General features: G+C 43.6%; 1 protein-coding gene across 1 annotated transcript in view; it reads right to left on the reverse strand.

Moving 5' to 3' along the window:
• Nucleotides 1-21,207, reverse strand: part of fer1l4 (fer-1 like family member 4) — a 127,028-nt gene that overhangs the window by 31,289 nt on the left and 74,532 nt on the right. The window contains exons 27-30 of the mRNA XM_046319359.1: nt 14,816-14,989; nt 14,391-14,501; nt 13,660-13,821; nt 12,868-13,039 (exon numbers count right to left, since the gene is read on the reverse strand). Coding sequence (XP_046175315.1) covers nt 12,868-13,039; nt 13,660-13,821; nt 14,391-14,501; nt 14,816-14,989 — 619 coding nt within the window. The remainder of the gene's footprint in view (nt 1-12,867; nt 13,040-13,659; nt 13,822-14,390; nt 14,502-14,815; nt 14,990-21,207) is intronic.

Raw genomic sequence — 21,207 nt, forward strand, 5'->3', positions numbered from 1 at the left:
TATGAGACACTACCTTTAACCCTCACAGTATCTGGTAACCACAGTGAGACTATTTCCTTTTTGATTTTTCGTTCACCTTTTACACCTGTTGTTTTGGGTCATCCCTGGCTAGTATGTCATAATCCTTCTATTAATTGGTCTAGTAATTCTATCCTATCCTGGAACATTTCTTGTCATGTTAAGTGTTTAATGTCTGCTATCCCTCCTGTTTCTTCTGTCCCCTCTTCTCAGGAGGAACCTGGTGATTTGACAGGAGTGCCGGAGGAATATCATGATCTGCGCACGGTCTTCAGTCGGTCCAGAGCCAACTCCCTTCCTCCTCACCGGTCGTATGATTGTAGTATTGATCTCCTTCTGGGGACCACTCCCCCTCGGGGTAGACTATACTCTCTGTCGGCTCCCGAACGTAAGGCTCTCAAGGATTATTTGTCTGTTTCTCTTGACGCCGGCACCGTAGTGCCTTCTTCCTCTCCTGCCGGAGCGGGGTTTTTTTTTGTTAAGAAGAAGGACGGTACTCTGCGCCCCTGCGTGGATTATCGAGGGCTGAATGACATAACGGTTAAGAATCGTTATCCGCTTCCCCTTATGTCATCAGCCTTCGAGATTCTGCAGGGAGCCAGGTTCTTTACTAAGTTGGACCTTCGTAATGCTTACCATCTCGTGCGCATCAGAGAGGGGGACGAGTGGAAAACGGCGTTTAACACTCCGTTAGGGCATTTTGAGTACCGGGTTCTGCCGTTTGGTCTTGCTAATGCTCCAGCTGTTTTTCAGGCATTAGTTAATGATGTACTGAGAGACATGCTGAACATCTTTGTTTTTGTCTACCTTGACGATATTCTGATTTTTTCACCGTCACTCGAGATTCATGTTCAGCACATTCGACGTGTACTCCAGCGCCTTTTAGAGAATTGTCTCTACGTGAAGGCTGAGAAGTGCGCCTTTCATGTCTCCTCTGTCACTTTTCTCGGTTCTGTTATTTCCGCTGAAGGCATTCAGATGGATCCCGCTAAGGTCCAGGCTGTCAGTGATTGGCCCGTTCCAAGGTCACGTGTCGAGTTGCAGCGCTTTCTAGGTTTCGCTAATTTCTATCGGCGTTTCATTCGTAATTTCGGTCAAGTTGCTGCCCCTCTCACAGCTCTTACTTCTGTCAAGACGTGCTTTAAGTGGTCCGGTTCCGCCCAGGGAGCTTTTGATCTCCTCAAGAAGCGTTTTACGTCCGCTCCTATCCTCGTTACTCCTGACGTCACTAAACAATTCATTGTCGAGGTTGACGCTTCAGAGGTGGGCGTGGGAGCCATTCTATCCCAGCGCTTCCAGTCTGACGATAAGGTCCATCCTTGCGCTTATTTTTCTCATCGCCTGTCGCCATCGGAACACAACTATGATGTGGGTAACCGCGAACTGCTCGCCATCCGCTTAGCCCTAGGCGAATGGCGACAGTGGTTGGAGGGGGCGACCGTTCCTTTTGTCGTTTGGACTGACCATAAGAACCTTGAGTACATCCGTTCTGCCAAACGACTTAATGCACGTCAAGCTCGTTGGGCGTTGTTTTTCGCTCGTTTCGAGTTTGTGATTTCTTATCGCCCGGGTAATAAGAACACCAAGCCTGATGCCTTATCCCGTCTCTTTAGTTCTTCTGTGGCTTCTACCGATCCCGAGGGGATTCTTCCTTATGGGCGTGTTGTCGGGTTGACAGTCTGGGGAATTGAGAGACAGGTTAAGCAAGCACTCACTCACACTGCGTCGCCGCGCGCTTGTCCTAGTAACCTTCTTTTCGTTCCTGTTTCTACTCGCCTGGCTGTTCTTCAGTGGGCTCACTCTGCCAAGTTAGCTGGCCATCCCGGCGTTCGAGGTACACTTGCTTCTATTCGCCAGCGCTTTTGGTGGCCTACTCAGGAGCGTGACACGCGCCGTTTCGTGGCTGCTTGTTCGGACTGCGCGCAGACTAAGTCAGGTAACTCTCCTCCTGCCGGTCGTCTCAGACCGCTTCCCATTCCTTCTCGACCATGGTCTCACATCGCCTTAGACTTCATTACCGGTCTGCCTTCGTCTGCGGGGAAGACTGTGATTCTTACGGTTGTCGATAGGTTCTCTAAGGCGGCACATTTCATTCTCCTCGCTAAGCTTCCTTCCGCTAAGGAGACGGCACAAATCATCATCGAGAATGTGTTCAGAATTCATGGCCTCCTGTTAGACGCCGTTTCAGACAGAGGTCCGCAATTCACGTCACAGTTTTGGAGGGAGTTCTGTCGTTTGATTGGTGCTTCCGTCAGTCTCTCTTCCGGTTTTCATCCCCAGTCTAACGGTCAAGCAGAAAGGGCCAATCAGACGATTGGTCGCATACTACGCAGCCTTTCTTTTAGAAACCCTGCGTCTTGGGCAGAACAGCTCACCCTGGGCAGAATACGCTCACAACTCGCTTCCTTCGTCTGCTACCAGGCTATCTCCGTTTCAGAGTAGTCTGGGTTACCACCCTCCTCTGTTCTCGTCCCAGCTCGCCGAGTCCAGCGTTCCCTCCGCTCAGGCGTTTGTCCAACGTTGTGAGCGCACCTGGAGGAGGGTGAGGTCTGCACTTTGCCGTTACAGGGCGCAGACTGTGAGAGCCGCCAATAAACGTAGGATTAAGAGTCCTAGGTATTGTCACGGCCAGAGAGTGTGGCTTTCCACTCATAACCTTCCCCTTACGACAGCTTCTCGTAAGTTGACTCCGCGGTTCATTGGTCCGTTCCGTGTCTCCCAGGTCGTCAATCCTGTCGCTGTGCGACTGCTTCTTCCGTGACATCTTCGTCGCGTCCATCCTGTCTTCCATGTCTCCTGTGTCATGCCCTTTCTTCGCACCCCCCGTTCGTCTTCCCTCCCCCCCCGTCCTTGTCGAGGGCACACCTATTTACAAGGTACGTAGGATCATGGACATGCGTTCTCGGGGACGTGGTCACCAGTACTTAGTGGATTGGGAGGGTTACGGTCCTGAGGAGAGGAGTTGGGTTCCATCTCGGGACGTGCTGGACCGTTCGCTGATTGATGATTTCCTCCGTTGCCGCCAGGATTCCTCCTCGAGTGCGCCAGGAGGCGCTCGGTGAGTGGGGGGGTACTGTCATGTTTGTCATATATTGTCTTGTCCTTGTGCTTTCCCTTCTGTTCGTTTCCCCCTGCTGGTCTTATTAGGTTCGTTCCCTTTTTCTATCCCTCTCTCTCCCCCTCCCTCTCTCTCTTCTCTCTATCGTTCCGTTCCTGCTCCCAGCTGTTCCTCATTCTCCTAATTCACACATTTAGTCTTTTCACACCTGTCCCCTATTTTGTCCTCTGATTAGAGTCCCTATTTCTCCCCTTGTTTTCCGTTTCTGTCCTTGTCGGATCCTTGTATGATGTTCGCTGTGCTGTGTCCTTGTCTCGCCCTGTCGTGTCTTGTCTCCTTCAGATGCTGCGTGTGAGCAGGTGTCTTAGTCTGCTATGGTCGGTGCCTTCCCGAAGCAACCTGCAGTCAATGGTCGAGTCTCCAGTCTGTCCTCGTTACTACGAGTGGATTTAAGTTTTTTCCTGTTTTGTTTTCTTCTTTAGTGTTCCAGGATTATTACTTTTGCCATTTACTCGAATAAAGACTCTGTTTTCGCTAAGTCGCTTTTGGGTCCTCATTCACCTGCATAACACGCTTGGCATTTCTCAACCAGCTTCACCTGGAATGCTTTTCCAACAGTCTTGAAAGAGTTCCCACATATGCTGAGGACTTTTTGGCTGCTTTTCCTTCACTCTGCAGTCCAACTCATCCCAAATCATCACAAATGGGTTTGTGGAGGCCAGGTCATCTGATACAGCCCAAATAGCCCTTACACAGCCTGGAGGTGTGTGTTGGGTCATTGTCCTGTTGAAAAACAAATGATAGTCCCACTAAGCACAAACCAGATGGGATGGTTTGCTGGTTAAGTGTGCCTTGAATTCTAAATAAATCACAGACAGTGTCACCAGCAAAGCACCCCCACACCATTATACCTCCTCCTCCATGCTTCACAGTGGGAACCACACATGCGGAGATCATCCATTCACGTACTCTGTGTCTTATAAAGACATGGCGGTTGGGACCAAAAATCTCAAATTTGGACTCATCAGACCAAAGGACCGGTTTCCTGGGGTCTTAATGTCCATTGCTCGTGTTTATTGGCCCTAGCAAGCCCTTTCTTCTTATTGGTGTCCATTAGTAGTGGTTTCATTGCAGCAATTCAACAATGAAGGCCGGATTCATGCAGTCTCCGTTGAACAGCTGATGTTGAGATGTGTCTGTTACTTGAACTCTGTGAAGCATTTATTTGGGCTGCAATTTCTGAGGCTGGTAACTCTAATGAACTTATCCTCTGCAGCAGAGGTAACTCTGGGTCTTCCATTCCTGTGGAGGTCCTCATGAGAGTCAGTTTCATCATAGCGCTTGATAGTTTTTTGCGACTGCACTTGAAGAGACTTTCAAAGTTTTTTTCGTATTGACTGACCTTCATGTCTTAAAGTAATTATGGACATGTCATTTCTCCTTGCTTATTTGATCTGTTCTTGCCGTAATATGGACTTGGTATTTTACCAAATAGGGCTATCTACTACTGTATACCACCCCAACAATACAACTGATTGGCTCAAACGCATTAAGAAGGAGAGAAATTCCACAAATGAACAAGGCACACCTGTCAATTGAATTGCATTCCAGGTGACCACCTCATGAAACTGGTTGAGAGAATGCCAAGAGTTTGCAAAGTTGTCATCAAGGCAAGGGTGGCTACTTTTAAGAATCTCAAATATAAAATATATTTGGATTTGTTTAACACATTTTTGGTTACTACATGATTCCATATGTGTTATTTCATATCTTTGACCTCTTCACTATTATTCTACAATACAGAAAATAAAGGAAACCCCTGGAATAAGTAGGTGTGTCCAAACATTCCATCATTGGTTACTCAGAGTTGCTCATACTGACATTGGCTGCGGCCTCAGGCCCCATTGGTGCCAACCTTGGAAAAGAAATTTCAATGTCTCCTCTATTACAAATAGGAATAAACCAAATGGTGCAGTTGCATGCAACCTTATAGCCATACCAACATTATCAATATCAACTATCATTAAGTTGGAGACTCCATGTGACTATAAAAATCGTAAAGAACGTGGGCTGATGCATTTGAACGTTAGGAGCTTACTTACTAAACTGGATTACATCAAGATCTCGGCTATGCAGACAAATCCGGACAATCTGGTATTGACTGAAACTTGGATATCTGTGGACATTCTGGACTCTGATATTAATATTGAGGATATTCATGTGTTCAGAGCTAACAGACAGGGTAAAATAATTTCTGTCTCTTTACTGAAATCCATTTCCCTTGCCAAAAAAATGATGTCACTATCTTTAAAGTGGAGCTGACAGCGTTTCAACTACTTTGCAGATATGAAACAAAGAGACAATCATAATATCAGTAAAAAAATATCAAAAATATCAAAATTTCAAATTCCAAATTTCATAAGGTTTTAAAAATAGGTTGTATCAGACTTAACATTCCATGACGTACACTAAGGCATTGTTGGCAGAATACATGGATGACGTTCAATGCATGGTTAATATAATTCACAAATACATTTCTTGGTATTTCTTGGTCTGGTACATTGTTTCCTGCCTCCATTCGGGATGCACTGTTTCAGTTTCATTTACTCAATATTTTGGACAAAAACAGACAAATTTACAGTAAATAAGGTTGAGAATGTCAATACAATCAAACTAGCAAGGGCAATGATCACAAGTCAGTCATAATGTTGCTAATCAGCTAGCGTATAGTCAGTCATAATGTTGCTAATCAGCTAGCGTATCTGCTATCTGAGCAGCTAACCGATCGCTGCAGCTGTACATAGTCTATCGGCAAATAGCCCACCCATTTTTACCTACCTCATCCCCATACTGTTTTTATTTATTTACTTTTCTGCTCTCTCGCACACCAATATCTCTACCTGTACATGACCATCTGATAATTTATCACTCCAGTGTTAATCTGCAAAATTGTAATTATTCGCCTACCTCATGCCTTTTGCACACAATGTATATAGACTCCACTTTTTTTTCCTATTGTGTTATTGACTTGTTAATTGTTTACTCCATGTGTAACTCTGTGTTGTCTGCTCACACTGCTATGCTTTATCTTGGCCAGGTCGCAGTTGCAAATGAGAACTTGTTCTCAACTAGCCTACCTGGTTAAATAAAGGTGAAATAAAATAAATAAATAAATAAAATGTAGCAAGCTAAAAACATGGAGCCTAACATTAGCTAGCTATCTAGCTGCTAGGAGGATCATGTCATGTCATTGGAGGAGTGGGTGAGTTACTGACTTTTCCCCCTCATTGTTTTTCGGTGGCTATACACAGCTAGAGATGCAGATGTCAATTGGTTAGCTAGCAAGAACTTGAATGACTTATCCAGATAGCATATCTCCTGCGTTCACAAACTCACTCTGGCTATCTACTCGGATTTCAGAGCACTCTCGTCTGAGTGTGCCAGAGCATAGAATAATTTATACATTTACGAACATGGAATATCCGCTGAATATGAACGTGTCAGTAAACACAGGCAAAAAAAGTAATGAACGTTCTAGATAACAGTTGGTCGAGCATGCCACTTGCAACACCAGGGTTATGGGTTCAATTCCCATGGGGGACCAGTACGAGAAAGTACGAAAATGTATGCATTTACTACTGTAAGTTGCTCTGGATAAGAGCATCTGCTAAATGACCATTTTAAAATATTTTTATTAAATGTAAACAGCCTAGCTAACCAGCTCTGCTAGGGCGAGTAAAATGGTCAGAGAGAGGTGTTCTCTCATTTGTGTCTAGAAGTAACTAGCTGGTCAGTTAGCTTGGTTGGTTAGCTGCTTGGTGGCGTGCAAGCTGCAGAAGGATGAGTAGGCTACAATTCCCCATTGTTTATTAGTGCAATTTTTACAGCCAACTAGCTGAAAAAGTTTGAGAGGTTTCATCTAACGTTCCTTCGTTAGTTTTTAGCTCATCTTACTCTGGCTAGCATTAATTGTTGATCTTGTTGATGTGCATACAGGAAAATACATTTTTATGGTTGTATGGTCAGTAGGACTTTAAAGTTCCCAAATGTATGAGGACTCCCGTGGTATTGTGGCTTTTGGCGAATGCGTTTGAATGATCTAAAGTCACGCAACTGTCTGTAAACACAGTCAAGTTCAAAGTGAATGATGGCAGGCCTGTGTGGCAAATGGCTTGCTTACAAAAAAGCCTACTTTAGTTCTGGTTGGCTATGGTGCACTGGTCTGCGTAGACTCCTGTAATGGATGAGACAAATGTTTTTATTAAGTTTTATTTACTGCAGTGTCTAATAATTGTCCAAAATTCACGGACGCTTTCCCACTTCATACTGTGATAGAATTTTTGAATTTTTGAAAACGTGAAAATTTTGGAAAATGTGAAAATTAACATATATAAGTGCTTGCTTGTCAGAAAATTATAAAAAATGTCTTGGGGGTGTGTATCAACAGATATTAGGGGTTTTATACTGCAAAAATGCTGTCAGTTCTACATTAAGGCTGTGTCTGGGAATAAAATGGATTCATAACAGATATAGGGGTCTTATCATCCTCCCTCGACTAGCCTTTGTCTAGTTCACTAACCTCAGCTTAAACACTCTTTCCCATACTTATTCAATGAACCATAAACAATTAATGAACATGCACCTGTGGAAACGGTCGTTAAGACACTAACAACTTACAGACGGTAGGCAATTAAGATCACAGTAATGAAAACGTAGGAGAGGCCAACTGACTCGAAAAAAAACCAAAAGAAAGATGCCCACGGTCCCTGCTCATCTGCATGAACATACCTTAGGCATGCTGCAAGGAGGCATGAGGACTGCAGATGTTGCCAGGGCAATAAATTGCAATTCCCGTTCTGAGCGACACCTAAGACAACGCTACAGGGAGACCACCAGGTGCAGGATGGCAACAACAACTGCCCGAGTTACACCAGTAACGCACAATCCCTCCATCAGTGCTCAGATTGTCCGCAACAGGCTGAGAGAGGCTGGACTGAGGGCTTGTAGGCCTGTTGTAAGGCAGGTCCTCACCAGACATCACCGGTAACAATGTCGCCTATGGGCACCAGACAGGACTGGCAAAAAGTGCTCTTCACTGATGAGTCGCGGTTTTGTCTCTGACTTGGATTCGTGTTTATCGTCGAAAGAATGAGCGTTACAATGAGGCCTGTACTCTGGAGCGGGATCGATTTGGAGGTGGAGGATCCGTCATGGTCTGGGGCGGTGTGTCACAGTATCATCGGACTGAGCTTGTTGTCATTGCAGGCAATCTCAAGGCTGTGCTTTACAGGGAAGACATCCTCCTCTCTCATGTGGTACCCTTATTGCAGGCTCATCCTGACATGACCCTCCAGCATGACAGAAATGTCAGTGTTCTGCCATGGCCAGCGAAGAGCCCGGATCTCAATCCCATTGAGCTAGTCTGGGACCTGTTGGATCGGAGGGTGAGGGCTTGGGCTATTCCTCCCCAGAAATGTCCAGGAACTTGCTAGTCCCTTGGGGGAAGATTGGGGTAAAATCTCACAGCAAGAAATGTCAAATCTGGTGCAGTCCATGAGGAGGAGATGCACTGCAGTACTTAATGCAGCTGGTGGCCACACCAGATACCAGAGGTGTGGACTCGAGTCACATGACTTGGACTCGAGTCACAAATATGATGACTTGCAACTCGACTTTGACTTTAACACCAATGACTCGTGACTTAACTTGGACTTGAGCCTTTTGACTCGACCTGACTTGATTACCCTCCCCAATCACAAATGTGAAAAATTATGCTATTTAAAAAAGTGTGCAGTTTGAATCTGACAGCAGCCAATCAAACTGTGCCAGCTGAGAAAAACTTGTGCATGGCAGTGCAGAGGTACGTCGGCAGGTGAATTCAGATGGAGCCGTTGGAAAGATAATACCCAAAATTATTTTTTTCAGATATAAAGACAAAAAAACAGATTGCAACTTGCAAAACATGCAGGAAGAAAATTAGACGGAGGGCAACAATTTACAACTTTGTTCGGCATTTGAAGCTGCACAAAGAACGGTAAGTCGTGGCTAATATTGGCAAAAAATATATAACTTTGCTAGTCTAGCATGTAGACTAACATAACGTTAAATCAATGAGCCTCCACACAGTCAGTCAGTGAGGGAACGTGATCATTTCACCCAAGATTGAGCTACAAATGGCTAGGCAGTTGGTAGCCTAAATCCTGCCTGATGTTACTGCTGTTCCTAAAACCATTAACATACGTTAGCCTACTGTAACCACACACAGAGAGTGTGTGTGTGTGTTAAGGTTGGGCGATTGTGTACAAGCCTACATCGCCCGATTGCACCCCATAGCGATTCTCAATAGTCGATCACTATTGGGGGGGGGGTCTTTCAAATGGCTACCCATGTATTTCCATGGAAATATAACGTTGAAGTAATAAATACAGAGAAATGTTTAAAAGCATTCATGATTTGCATATTAACTATTATTTAAATATGAAATTGTATTACATTTGGTGAAGAGCACATTATGACTTGTTTAGGACTCGAAACTCAAAGTTTAGAACTTGAGACTTGACTTAATACTTGACGGTCTTGACTTGAGACTTGACTCGGACTTGAGTGCTAAGACTTGAGACTTACATGTGACTTGTGAAACAATGACTTGGTCCCACCTCTGCCAGATACTAACTGTTACTTTTGATTTCGATCCCCCCCTTTGTTCAGGGACACATTATTAAATTTCTGTTAGTCACGTCTGTGGAACTTGTTCAGTGTATGTCTCAGTTGTTGAATCTTGTTATGTTAATACAAATATTTACACATGTTAAGTTTGCTGAAAATAAACACAGTTGACAGTGAGAGGCCGTTTCTTTTTTTTGCTGAGTTTAGTATGTTGTCTTTTTTTACTAAATCAGAAGTTATTATCCTGGGTGACCTAAATTATGATTGGGAAATGCAGGCTTCAGACAATCTAAAAGACATGTAATGACCTAAACTTAACCCAGCTGGAGACTAAGCCTGCACAGCCCAACCCTAAAGATCCTTCAAAGTCAACTCTGATTGATCTGAGTCATTAATAAAATAAATTATGCTTGGGTCAAGGCTAGGAACACAGGCTTAGGAAGGGACTGCCAAGCTTTTAAGCAACTGAGGAATCATTGTGTAAGACAAATCAGAAAGGCTAAATGTAACTGCTCTTTCGTATTGTAATGGAAACCCTGCTAAGTTCTTGAAAAACTGTCAAATCACTGAAGGTTTCTACTTCCTCCTCTCTGCCACAACAAATTAATTTAGACACGGGCCTCATTCTGGAAAAAAATGCCATCATTGATGCATTTAATAATTTTATTTCAGCAGGCTCTCTTAGAAAGAACTGCTAAGTCTATTCACAATGATACTGGGCTGGATGCTGATATGGGAAACTTGTTGAATGATCAGAGAAATGATAGTTAAAGCTTTTTTGGGGGGGGAGATATTTACAGAAAAGTAAGTCCTGGATGCTTTACTAGCAATAGACAACAAGAAATCAACAGAGAACAACCAATTGGATCCGGTCTGCTTAAGTGTGCATAGTGGTTGGCTCAATAACCCATATATTTAATTTAACATTGTTATCAGGAAATATTCCCAAATGATGGAAATCAGCTCTTGTGCTGCCACTATCATTATCGTCCCATTTCAAGGCTTTCCTGTCCAGTTAAGTTTGAGTCCTTGGTAAATATTAAACTTTTCCCTCAATCAGGGTTTTGGCCTGGGCATACACTATTATATCAACCACTTTAGTTATTAATGATCTTGTCAGTGCTTTAAGCCACTAAAAATAAATGTGCTGCTTAGTTTGAGGGCCTGTCAAAAGCTTTTGATATTGTTGAATATTTTGATTGAATAAGTATTTTTTATTGTGAAACAAACAAGAAATAACACACAAAAACTGAAAACTTGAGCATGCAATACTTTGTAGAGCCACCTGTAATAGCAATTACAGCTGCAAGTCTCTTGGGGTATGTCTCTATAAGCTTAGAACATCTAGCCACTGGGATTTTTGCCCATTCTTCAAGGCAAAACTGCTCCAGCTCCTTCAAGTTGGATGGGTTCCACTGGTATACAGCAATCTTTAAGTCATACCACTGATTTTCAATTGGATTGAGGTCTGGGATTTGACTAGGCCATTCCAAGACATTTAAATGTTTCCGCTTAAACCACTCGAGTGTTGCTTTAGCAGTATGCTTAGGGTCATTGTCTTGCTGGAAGGTGAACTTCCGTTCCAGTCTCAAATCTCTGAAAGACTGAAACAGGTTTCCTTCAGGAATTTCCCTGTATTCATGATGCTGCCACCACCATGCTTCACTGTGAGGATGATGTTCTCGGGGTGTTGGGTTTGCACCATACATAGCGTTTTCCTTGATGGCCAAAAAGCTCAATTTTAGTCTCATCTGCCTAGAGTACCTTCTTCCATATGTTTGGGGAGTCTCCCACATGCCTTTTGGCAAACACCAAACGTGTTTGATATTCTTTACTTTAAGCAATTACTTTTTTTCTGACTACTCTTCCGTAAAGCCCATCTCTGTGGAGTGTACAGCTTAAAGTTGTCCTATGGACAGACACTCCTATCTCCGCTGTGGAGCTTTGCAGCTCCTTCAGGGTTATCTTTGGTCTCTTCCGTGAGGTTTGGTGAGCGGCCCTATCTTGGCAGGTGTGTTGTGGTGCCATATTCTTTCAATTTTTTAATAATAGATTTAATGGTGCTCTGTGGGATGTTCAAAGATTCTGATATTTTTTTATAACCCAACCCTGATCTGTACTTCTCCACAACTTTGTCCCTGACCTGTTTGGAGAGCTCCTTGGTCTTCATGGTGCCGCTTGCTTGGTGTTGCCCCTTGTTTAGTGGTGTTGCAGACTCTGGGGCCTTTCAGAACAGGTCATGTGACACTTAGATTGCACACAGGTGGACTTTATTTAACTAATAATGTGACTTCTGAAGGTAGTTGGTTGCACCAGATCTTATTTATTGGCTTCATAGCAAAGGGGTGAATACATATGCACGCACCACTTTAATGTTTAATTTTTTTTTAAACAAGTCATTTTTTTCATGTTGCTTCACCAATTTGGACTATTTTGTGTATGTCCATTACATGAATTCCAAATAAAAATCTATTTAAATGACATGTTGTAATGCAATAAAATAGGAAAAACGCCAAGGGGATGAATACTTTTGCAAGGCACTGTATATACTGTATTCTTTACTGTCTATTGTATCTTAGCCTATGCCGCTCTGACATTGCTCATCCGTATATTTTATTCCATTCCTTTACTTAGATTTGTGTGTATAAGGTATTTGTTGTGGAATTGTTAGATATTACTTGTTAGATATTGCTGCACTGACGGACCTAGAAGCACAAGCATTTCGCTACACTCGCAATAACATCTGCTAACCATGTATGTGACCAATCAAATTTGATTTTGATTCATCCCCTATGTATTTTTACCTCAGGTCGTCCCAGCATGTTTCCTGTTTTCCCTGCTCTCTAGTTTTTTGTTACTAGCTTTTCCGGTTCTGACCTTTCTGCCTGCCCTGACCCTGAGCCTACTTTGCCGCCCAGTACCTGTCGGACTCTGATCTGGTCACGAACCTCTGCCTCTTCGACCTGCCCTTTGCCTGCTCCCTGTGTTATAATAAATTATCTGAGAACTGAACCATCCGCCTCCTGTGTCTGCATCTGAGTCTCATCCCGAGTCCTGATAGGTTTATCTGTAAACAAAAAAAGACCTAGGGTAAAAGATAGGACTAACATGTTAGTCACTCGTACCCCAACTTTCAGGCTCCTCATCATCGTCTCCCCATTCCTCCAGGTTTTTTGGTGCAAATTGCATCAGACTTTGGACCACGTGTGTGCCCACCAGTACCAGCCTGCCGAATGCCCGCTGCTCCATCACAAAGATGGTGAGTGGAGGGTGAAGGTACGTCAGCTCTGGAAGGTCCTATAGGGGGATAAAACAAGAAACTGGAGATCAGGGATGCACAACTCTAGTTGGGGGCTCCCGAGTGGCGCAGCGGTCTAAGTCACTGCATCTCAGTGCTAGAGGCGTCACTACAGTCCCTGGTTAGATTCCAGGCTGTATCACAACCGGCCGTGATTGGGAGTCCCATAGGGAGGCAACAATTGGCCCAGCGTCGTCCGGGTTAGGGTTTATTTGTTCTTAAATGACTTACCTAGTTAAATAAAAGTACAAAAATAAATAGTCCCTTGAGGGCCACAGTTCTGTTTATCATTTCTCTTTGAGACTTAATTGATCAATTAGTGTCATTGATCGATATAATTTGGTCTCTGATTGAAAGATGCCAGACGGGGACAAAAACCAGCATACATTCTGATCATCAAGCATCAGACTTTTGTACTCTTACACTAAATGAATGGCTAGACTAGACTTACACTAAATGAAAGGCAGCAAATGTGTCCAACCCCCCTTGAAGTAATCCTTCTGGTGAATTTAGCTTGTACTACAAGTACTCATGTTAAAAATTCACATCTAAAACCTGGAGCTATAGTTCAATATTAAACACAGTGGGCCAGTTTTGTCAGTGGAAAATAAGTACTTACCACATCAAAGTGTTTGACAACCTCTTTGAAGTTGGGAAGGACTTTGTAGCCCTCGATTTCCTCTGACTCGATCCTTTGTCCCGCACACTCCATTCTCACTTGAGGTCTCTCCACTTCAAACAGGTTGACCCTCTTCAGGTCTCGCACACCCCAGTACAGCACCTGAACACAATCAATCAATTGTATTTATAAAGCCCTTCTTACATCAGTTGATGTCACAATGAGCTGTACAGAAACCCAGCTTAAAACCACAAACAGCAAGCAATGCAGGTGTTGAAGCACGGTGGCTAGGAAAAACTCTCTTGAAAGGCAGGAACCTAGGAAGAAACCTAGAGAGGAACCAGGCTATGAGGGGTGGCCAGTCCTCTTCTGGCTGTGCCAGCTGGAGATTATAACAGAACATGGAACAAGATGTTCAAATGAACACAAGCATCACAGTGGTTTCAACTGACACTCAACACACCATAGCACTGAGGCAGCAGTATCACATGATAGGAAACATACTAAACATACTGTAGTACAGCAGCCATCAAAAGGTATTGATATAGCTCAGTTGGTGAGTGTTGCGCTAGCAACACCAATGTTTTGAGTTCATATCCCACAGGGATCACATACACATAATACTGTAAGCACTCACTGTACTGTATAAATCACTTTGGATAAAACGTTTTTATAAAGTGACATATATTATAATGTCATACACATTTTATAGAGGAAAGGTTTTCACCTACTTCTATACGAAATTTCTTCAGTACAGGCCTAACACCATCTGGGATGATGTAATACTTCTCTTCCTTTAGATACTCAGGCTCCCTGGGGTACACATCAGCAGGTAGTGATGGCTGGGTAGATAGAGAGGAGAAAAAAAGTCAGAAAGAGTATACTTTCCCAACCACAGCAGCAATGCTACCTTCGTCGGGCCTATATACATCTAAATTATTAATATTTACCACACCATAAGTGGAAACGTAGTGGCTTAATAACGTATAAGATAGTATTTCTTCGTCTCTATTTGCTTTGACATTCCAATCTCTCTCTCCATCTCCCCTGTCCAGTCTCACTCACTCATTCACTCACTTGCTACATTGTTTTGCTTATAAAGCAGGGCTTCTGACCTTGCTATTTCCATAAGAAACTAATGCTTTAAGTGTCTGACCTCTCCAAAGCTTGAGTAGTCCAGCTCTATCAGCTCAAAGGCCGCCAGGAGCTCCCCCGCTGAGGCTTTGCCTCGGCTGATGTCAAAGAACTTCAGCATGGGCTTCTTATATGGCTCCTCCACAAACTTCAGCTCCGGCTCAGCGAACGCTCGGCCCAGGGGCTCAGGACTCCCCTGTGACATCGTTAACACAGAGAAATACATGAGACCTGGGTGAAGTGCCTGATGACCACCTGTGTATGCATGTTTTCAACTGATAGTTATTTTTAAGGGATTTTATTGACAAACTGTTGTCCTAATTGGATATTAGGATAACTTATTTGGCATCACGATGTCCTGTCATTTTAGGGTCGGCAAATGTCCTTGTATATACGAAAGATGTAACAGGGTAGAACTGCTGAATTGTCTTGAACCCATAGAGATCCTATTCTAATTTCTAATTGTATGATTGAACCTGTCTCTTGGCCTGTTGGTTCCCAGGTGTGCCCTGTTGTAATTAAGAACGTGGCCCAAGGTATAAATGTTTGTCCGTTTCATTAATTTAGGGAATCCCCTTACTATTTGGAGGCTGGCGTGCCTTGGAAGGACAAGTGCGGCGACTGTGGCCTACACCTGGGGTTATCAAACTTTGAGTCCTTTTGTGATAACAAATTCATCAGAGACCTCTCAGTCATAATCAATACACAACTCAAATGAGATTTTAAAAAATAGCATACAAAAGGTTTTACCATGACTTCGGCAGAGCATGGCCAGACAAATCAAGTCTCGGGCCGGGGAAAGAAACATTTTAAAGACCCACCTCTTGACATCAGAGAGAACGTTTTGCAGTTTTCAAGCTAATTTCCTGCAATTCTACACATTTTGCCAGGGGGCAGAGATTTTTTTTGTTGCAACTTTAAAGCTAATACCCTGCAATTCTACCCATTTCTCCATGAGGCAAAGAGAAAACGTTGCAGTTTTAAAGCTTAAATTACAGTGCATTTATGTGTTTAAAAAATATAGCCAGTACTATGGAAAGCAATATCCCTGTGAGCCTCCAAGGCCCATGTTGCCCAGGGTTAAGAACATAAATTGTAGATTAAGATTACATTGTATTACACCCTCTAAATTTATTCCATGGATACATGTGTTTAATATGTTAGTAATATTCATTTTAAAAAGTATATATATATACTGAGTATACAAAACATTAAGAACACCTGCTCGTTCCATGACATAGACTGACCAGGTGAATCCAGGTGAAAGCTATGATCCCTTATTGATGTCTCTTGTTAAATCCACTTCAATCACTATAGATGAAGGGGAGGAGACAGGTTAAAGAAGGATTTTTAAGCCTTGAGACAATTGAGACATGGATTGGTGTGCAATTAGAGGGTGAATGGGCAAGAAAAAATATTTAATTGCATTTGAACGGGGTATGGTAGTAGGTGCCAGGCACACCGGTTTGTGTCAAGAAGTGCACCGCTGCTGCTGAATGGTCAATCACCCAAAAGACATCCAGCCAAATGCCAACTACACACAACTGTGGGACCCATTGGAGTCAACATGGGCCAGCATCCCTGTGGAACTCTTTCGACACCTTGTAGAGTCCATGTTCTGACAAATTGAGGCTGTTCTGAGAGCAAAAGGGGGAGGGGTGTTCCTAATGTTTTTGTATATATATTATATATATTGAGATCTGGCCACAGACCCCTTGCAGTACAATGTACACAGACCCCACTTTGAGAACTTCTGGCCTAGACCAAATCTATGGTGAGAATGAATTGTGATTATGTTTATGGCACACCTCCCTAGGTATGTTGTGTTTCAATATAGTTGAGCCAGAAACCATAGTGTTTATTGAAACTTCCTGATATTGAACACTTGAATAAGTTACTTATTGAATACCTGTCTGTGATGAAGTTGATTTGTGATAACAAACTGTAACCTTGTAACCTGTTGAACCCAAAGCTATGGTAGTTACTGACAGAGAGAACAAGCTCTCCTTGAGTTGCTCCAGTTTCTATGAATAAAACATGTATTTTTGTAACATATCTGACTGGTTATTCCAATGCTTCCCTCCCTGTGTGAAAGATAACCCGTGTGGTAGAATAGTCCAGAGAATCCGCATCGCTAAAGCTAACTCTCTCTCCTCTGCTCTCATCCTTCTAGACCTATCGGCTGCCTTCGATACTGTGAACCATCAGATCCTCCTCTCCACCCTCTCCGAGTTGGGCATCTCCGGCGCGGCCCACGCTTGGATTGCGTCCTACCTGACAGGTCGCTCCTACCAGGTGGCGTGGCGAGAATCTGTCTCCTCACCACGCGCTCTCACCACTGGTGTCCCCCAGGGCTCTGTTCTAGGCCCTCTCCTATTCTCGCTATACACCAAGTCACTTGGCTCTGTCATAACCTCACATGGTCTCTCCTATCATTGCTATGCAGACGACACACAATTAATCTTCTCCTTTCCCCCTTCTGATGACCAGGTGGCGAATCGCATCTCTGCATGTCTGGCAGACATATCAGTGTGGATGACGGATCACCACCTCAAGCTGAACTTCGGCAAGACGGAGCTGCTCTTCCTCCCGGGGAAGGACTGCCCGTTCCATGATCTCGCCATCACGGTTGACAACTACATTGTGTCCTCCTCCCAGAGCGCTAAGAACCTTGGCGTGATCCTGGACAACACCCTGTCGTTCTCAACTAACATCAAGGCGGTGGCCCGTTCCTGTAGGTTCATGCTCTACAACATCCGCAGAGTACGACCCTGCCTCACACAGGAAGCGGCGCAGGTCCTAATCCAGGCACTTGTCATCTCCCGTCTGGATTACTGCAACTCGCTGTTGGCTGGGCTCCCTGCCTGTGCCATTAAACCCCTACAACTCATCCAGAACGCCGCAGCCCGTCTCGTGTTCAACCTTCCCAAGTTCTCTCACGTCACCCCGCTCCTCCGCTCTCTCCACTGGCTTCCAGTTGAAGCTCGCATCCGCTACAAGACCATGGTGTTTGCCTACAGAGCTGTGAGGGGAACGGCACCTCAGTACCTCCAGGCTCTGATCAGGCCCTACACCCAAATAAGGGCACTGCGTTCATCCATCTCTGGCCTGCTCGCCTCCCTACCACTGAGGAAGTACAGTTCCCGCTCAGCCCAGTCAAAACTGTTCGCTGCTCTGGCTCCCCAATGGTGGAACAAACTCCCTCACGACGCCAGGACAGCGGAGTCAATCACCACATTCCGGAGACACCTGAAACCCCACCTCTTTAAGGAATACCTAGGATAGGATAAAGTAATCCTTCTCACCCCCCCCTCCCCTTAAAAGATTTAGATGCACTATTGTAAAGTGGCTGTTCCACTGTATGTCATAAGGTGAATGCACCAATTTGTAAGTCGTTCTGGATAAGAGCGTCTGCTAAATGACTTAAATGTAAATGTAAATGTAACCTCCCACCTCGTGTAAAAAAAGACGGGGTAGAATCGGCTTCAGGAACAGTAAAACCTCAGACATACTGGTATTGTCAAATGTTTGCCTGCCGACAGCACTTCTGAACAGAATGTATATCTGTCTGTACTTCTTATGGTCTAGAGCCTGAGTGTTTTCACTCTTCCCTTGTACTTGATTGATGAATTAAGGTCACTAATTAGTAAGGAACTCCCCTCACCTGAATGTCTTGGTCTTAATTGAAAAGGGGAAAAACTCAAAGCCGCAGACACTTGGCCCTCCATGTAATGAGTTGGACACCCCTGGTCTAGAGATTCCAAGCTGAGATCATTTTGCCAAATGTTTAAGTTAGCTAGATGAGCATTGCGAAGTAGAAACAGTAGGTTCGTCATTACCGGGTCGGCATGCAACAGGTACCGCTTTTGTTCTAGCAAGAGAAGAAACGGCCTCCGGCTGTGATTATTGCTTTATCGTCAGTCAACAGTGAGATTCTCTGTGACTTTCATGCTTTAGGCTATACAAATCCCCCATGTTACGTTTGAAGATAGTCGCCAGGATCAGTGACCGGAAACCGGAACACGATAATGTTATTTGTTTTAGTAATTCAATTATTTATTGGTACGGGCTCTTTAACACAGGTATTGGTGCATTTAGTTTTAGTATCCCACCCTGGATAGTCTTAGATTAATGTGTAACCGCTGAAGCCTGGTATGTTTTTTGGGTAGTTGGGATTGAGGTGTGATAAGGGGCACTCGCCTGGCACTATTGTAATATATGCCATTTAGCGGACGCTTTTATCCAAAGCGACTTACAGTCATGTGTGCATACATTCTACGTATGGGTGGTCCCGGGAATCGAACCCACTACCCTGGCGTTACAAGCGCCATGCTCTACCAACTGAGCTACAGAAGGACCGCAATGGCTGTGCCCTCCTATGCCGTCCCGGTGTATGTAATGTGTGGCATTGCTGCTGGATAAGTACAGTACCAGTCAAAAGTTTGGACACACCTACTCATTTTCTTTATTTTTACTATTTTCTACAATGTAGAATAATAGTGAAGACATCTGTTGGAGGAAATTATAGTTGAAATGATTAATTATGTATACATTTAAATTAGAACCATTAATTTTAATACTATTATGTTGTGGTATGAAATGTATGGGTTTTTGGTTAAACTAGGACTGAAAATGTAGGTAAAACGAATGAATTGTCTGTACCTTGCGGGTTTAAGGGAGAAGGAGGGTATATCTCTTTAGACAGATAAGAATGTTCTTTGATGTTCCATTAGTGGAGAAGCTAATATCTTTTAGACAGATTGGAATGTTTGCTTTATGAGGGGAGTAGGAGACAATCTCCAGACCTGAAGACACTGCGCTATTGTGTGGATCGGAGAAAGTGTGAGAATTGATGACGTCATTTTTATCTTCTCTTTAAAATGTAATGGTCTTTGTATTTTGGGCCAGTACTCATCAATAATAAATGCTGAACTTGTTTTTAAGACTGGTCTCTTGCTATTTCATGCAAATGATAATCTTACAACTTATTATGAAATAGATAGTGTGAATTTGTTTTTGGCTACAAAACATACAGGAATTTAGAATTCCTCTAACAACATCAAAAGTATGAAATAACACGTGGAATAATGTAGTATCCAAAAAAGTGTTAAACAAATCTAAATATATTTTATATCTTAGGTTCTTCAATATAGCCACCCTTTGCCTTGGTGACAGCTTTGCACACTCTTGGCATTCTCTCAACCAGCTTCCTGAGGAATGCTTTTTCAAACATCTTGAAAGAGTTCCCACATATGCTGAGCTCTTGTTGGCTGCTTTTCCTTCACTCTGCGGTCAGACTCATCCCTAACATCTCAAATTGTGGAGGCCCGGTCATCTAATGCAGCACTCCATCACTCTCCTTCTTGGTAAAATAGCCCTTACACAGCCTGGAGGTGTGTTGGGTCATTGTCCTGTTGAAAACAAATGATAGTCCCACTAAACCCAAACCAGATGGGATGGTGTATCGCTGCAGAATGCTGTGGTAGCCATGCTGGATAAGTGTGCCTTGAATTCTAAATAAATCCCAGACAGTGTCACCAGCAAAGCACCCACACACCATAACACCTCCTCCATGCTTTACGGTGGGAAATACACATGTGGAGATCATCCGTTCACCCACAACACATCTCACAAAGACATGGCGGTTGTAACCAAATATCTCCAATTTGGACTCCGGACAAGATGACAAATGTCCAAGGGTCTAATGTCCATTGCTGATGTTTCTTGGCCCAAGCAAGTCTCTTCTTAATATTGGTGTCCTTTAGTAGTGGTTTCTTTGCAGCAATTCAACCATGAAGGCCTGATTTTCACGCAGTCTACTCTGAACAGTTGATGTTGAGATGTGTCTGGTACTTGAACTCTGTGAACCATTTAATTGGGCTGCAATTTCTGAGGCTAGTAACTCTAATGAACTTATCCTCTGCAGCAGAGGTAACTCTGGGTCTTCCATTCCTGTGGAGGTCCTCATGAGATCACCCTTGAATGAGTAGGTGTTCTAAAACGTTTGACCGGTAGTGCATATAGTATGTATAAACTGGAAGAATAAGCCTATGTGTTGTCCATTAGATTAAAGCCACGATCTATCTGCAATATTGAAGCTGATCTACCCCCTAAAAAACATCTTAGTTAGTTGGTGGTTTACGTGCGGCTGTGTGTTTTGTTGCTAATCTTACTTTGCTACCTGACAACTTTACGGTTTTTACTTTTAATTACCGTTTCTATTTGTAGTTTTTTCCTCACTCAACTTTTTCACATTCAACTTTTTCACTCCGGACGCTTTATCTGGACGTGGTTCATCAGGACCTCCACCAGCCGAAGCTAAGTAGTAACATTAACATGATGCCTTCTAATTGCAGTCGCTGTACTCATAATATACAGGAGAATGATCGCCTTGCGGTGAGGATAGCTGTGCTG

Source organism: Oncorhynchus gorbuscha, linkage group LG21 (assembly GCF_021184085.1).
Source record: "Oncorhynchus gorbuscha isolate QuinsamMale2020 ecotype Even-year linkage group LG21, OgorEven_v1.0, whole genome shotgun sequence".
Taxonomy (NCBI): domain Eukaryota; kingdom Metazoa; phylum Chordata; class Actinopteri; order Salmoniformes; family Salmonidae; genus Oncorhynchus; species Oncorhynchus gorbuscha.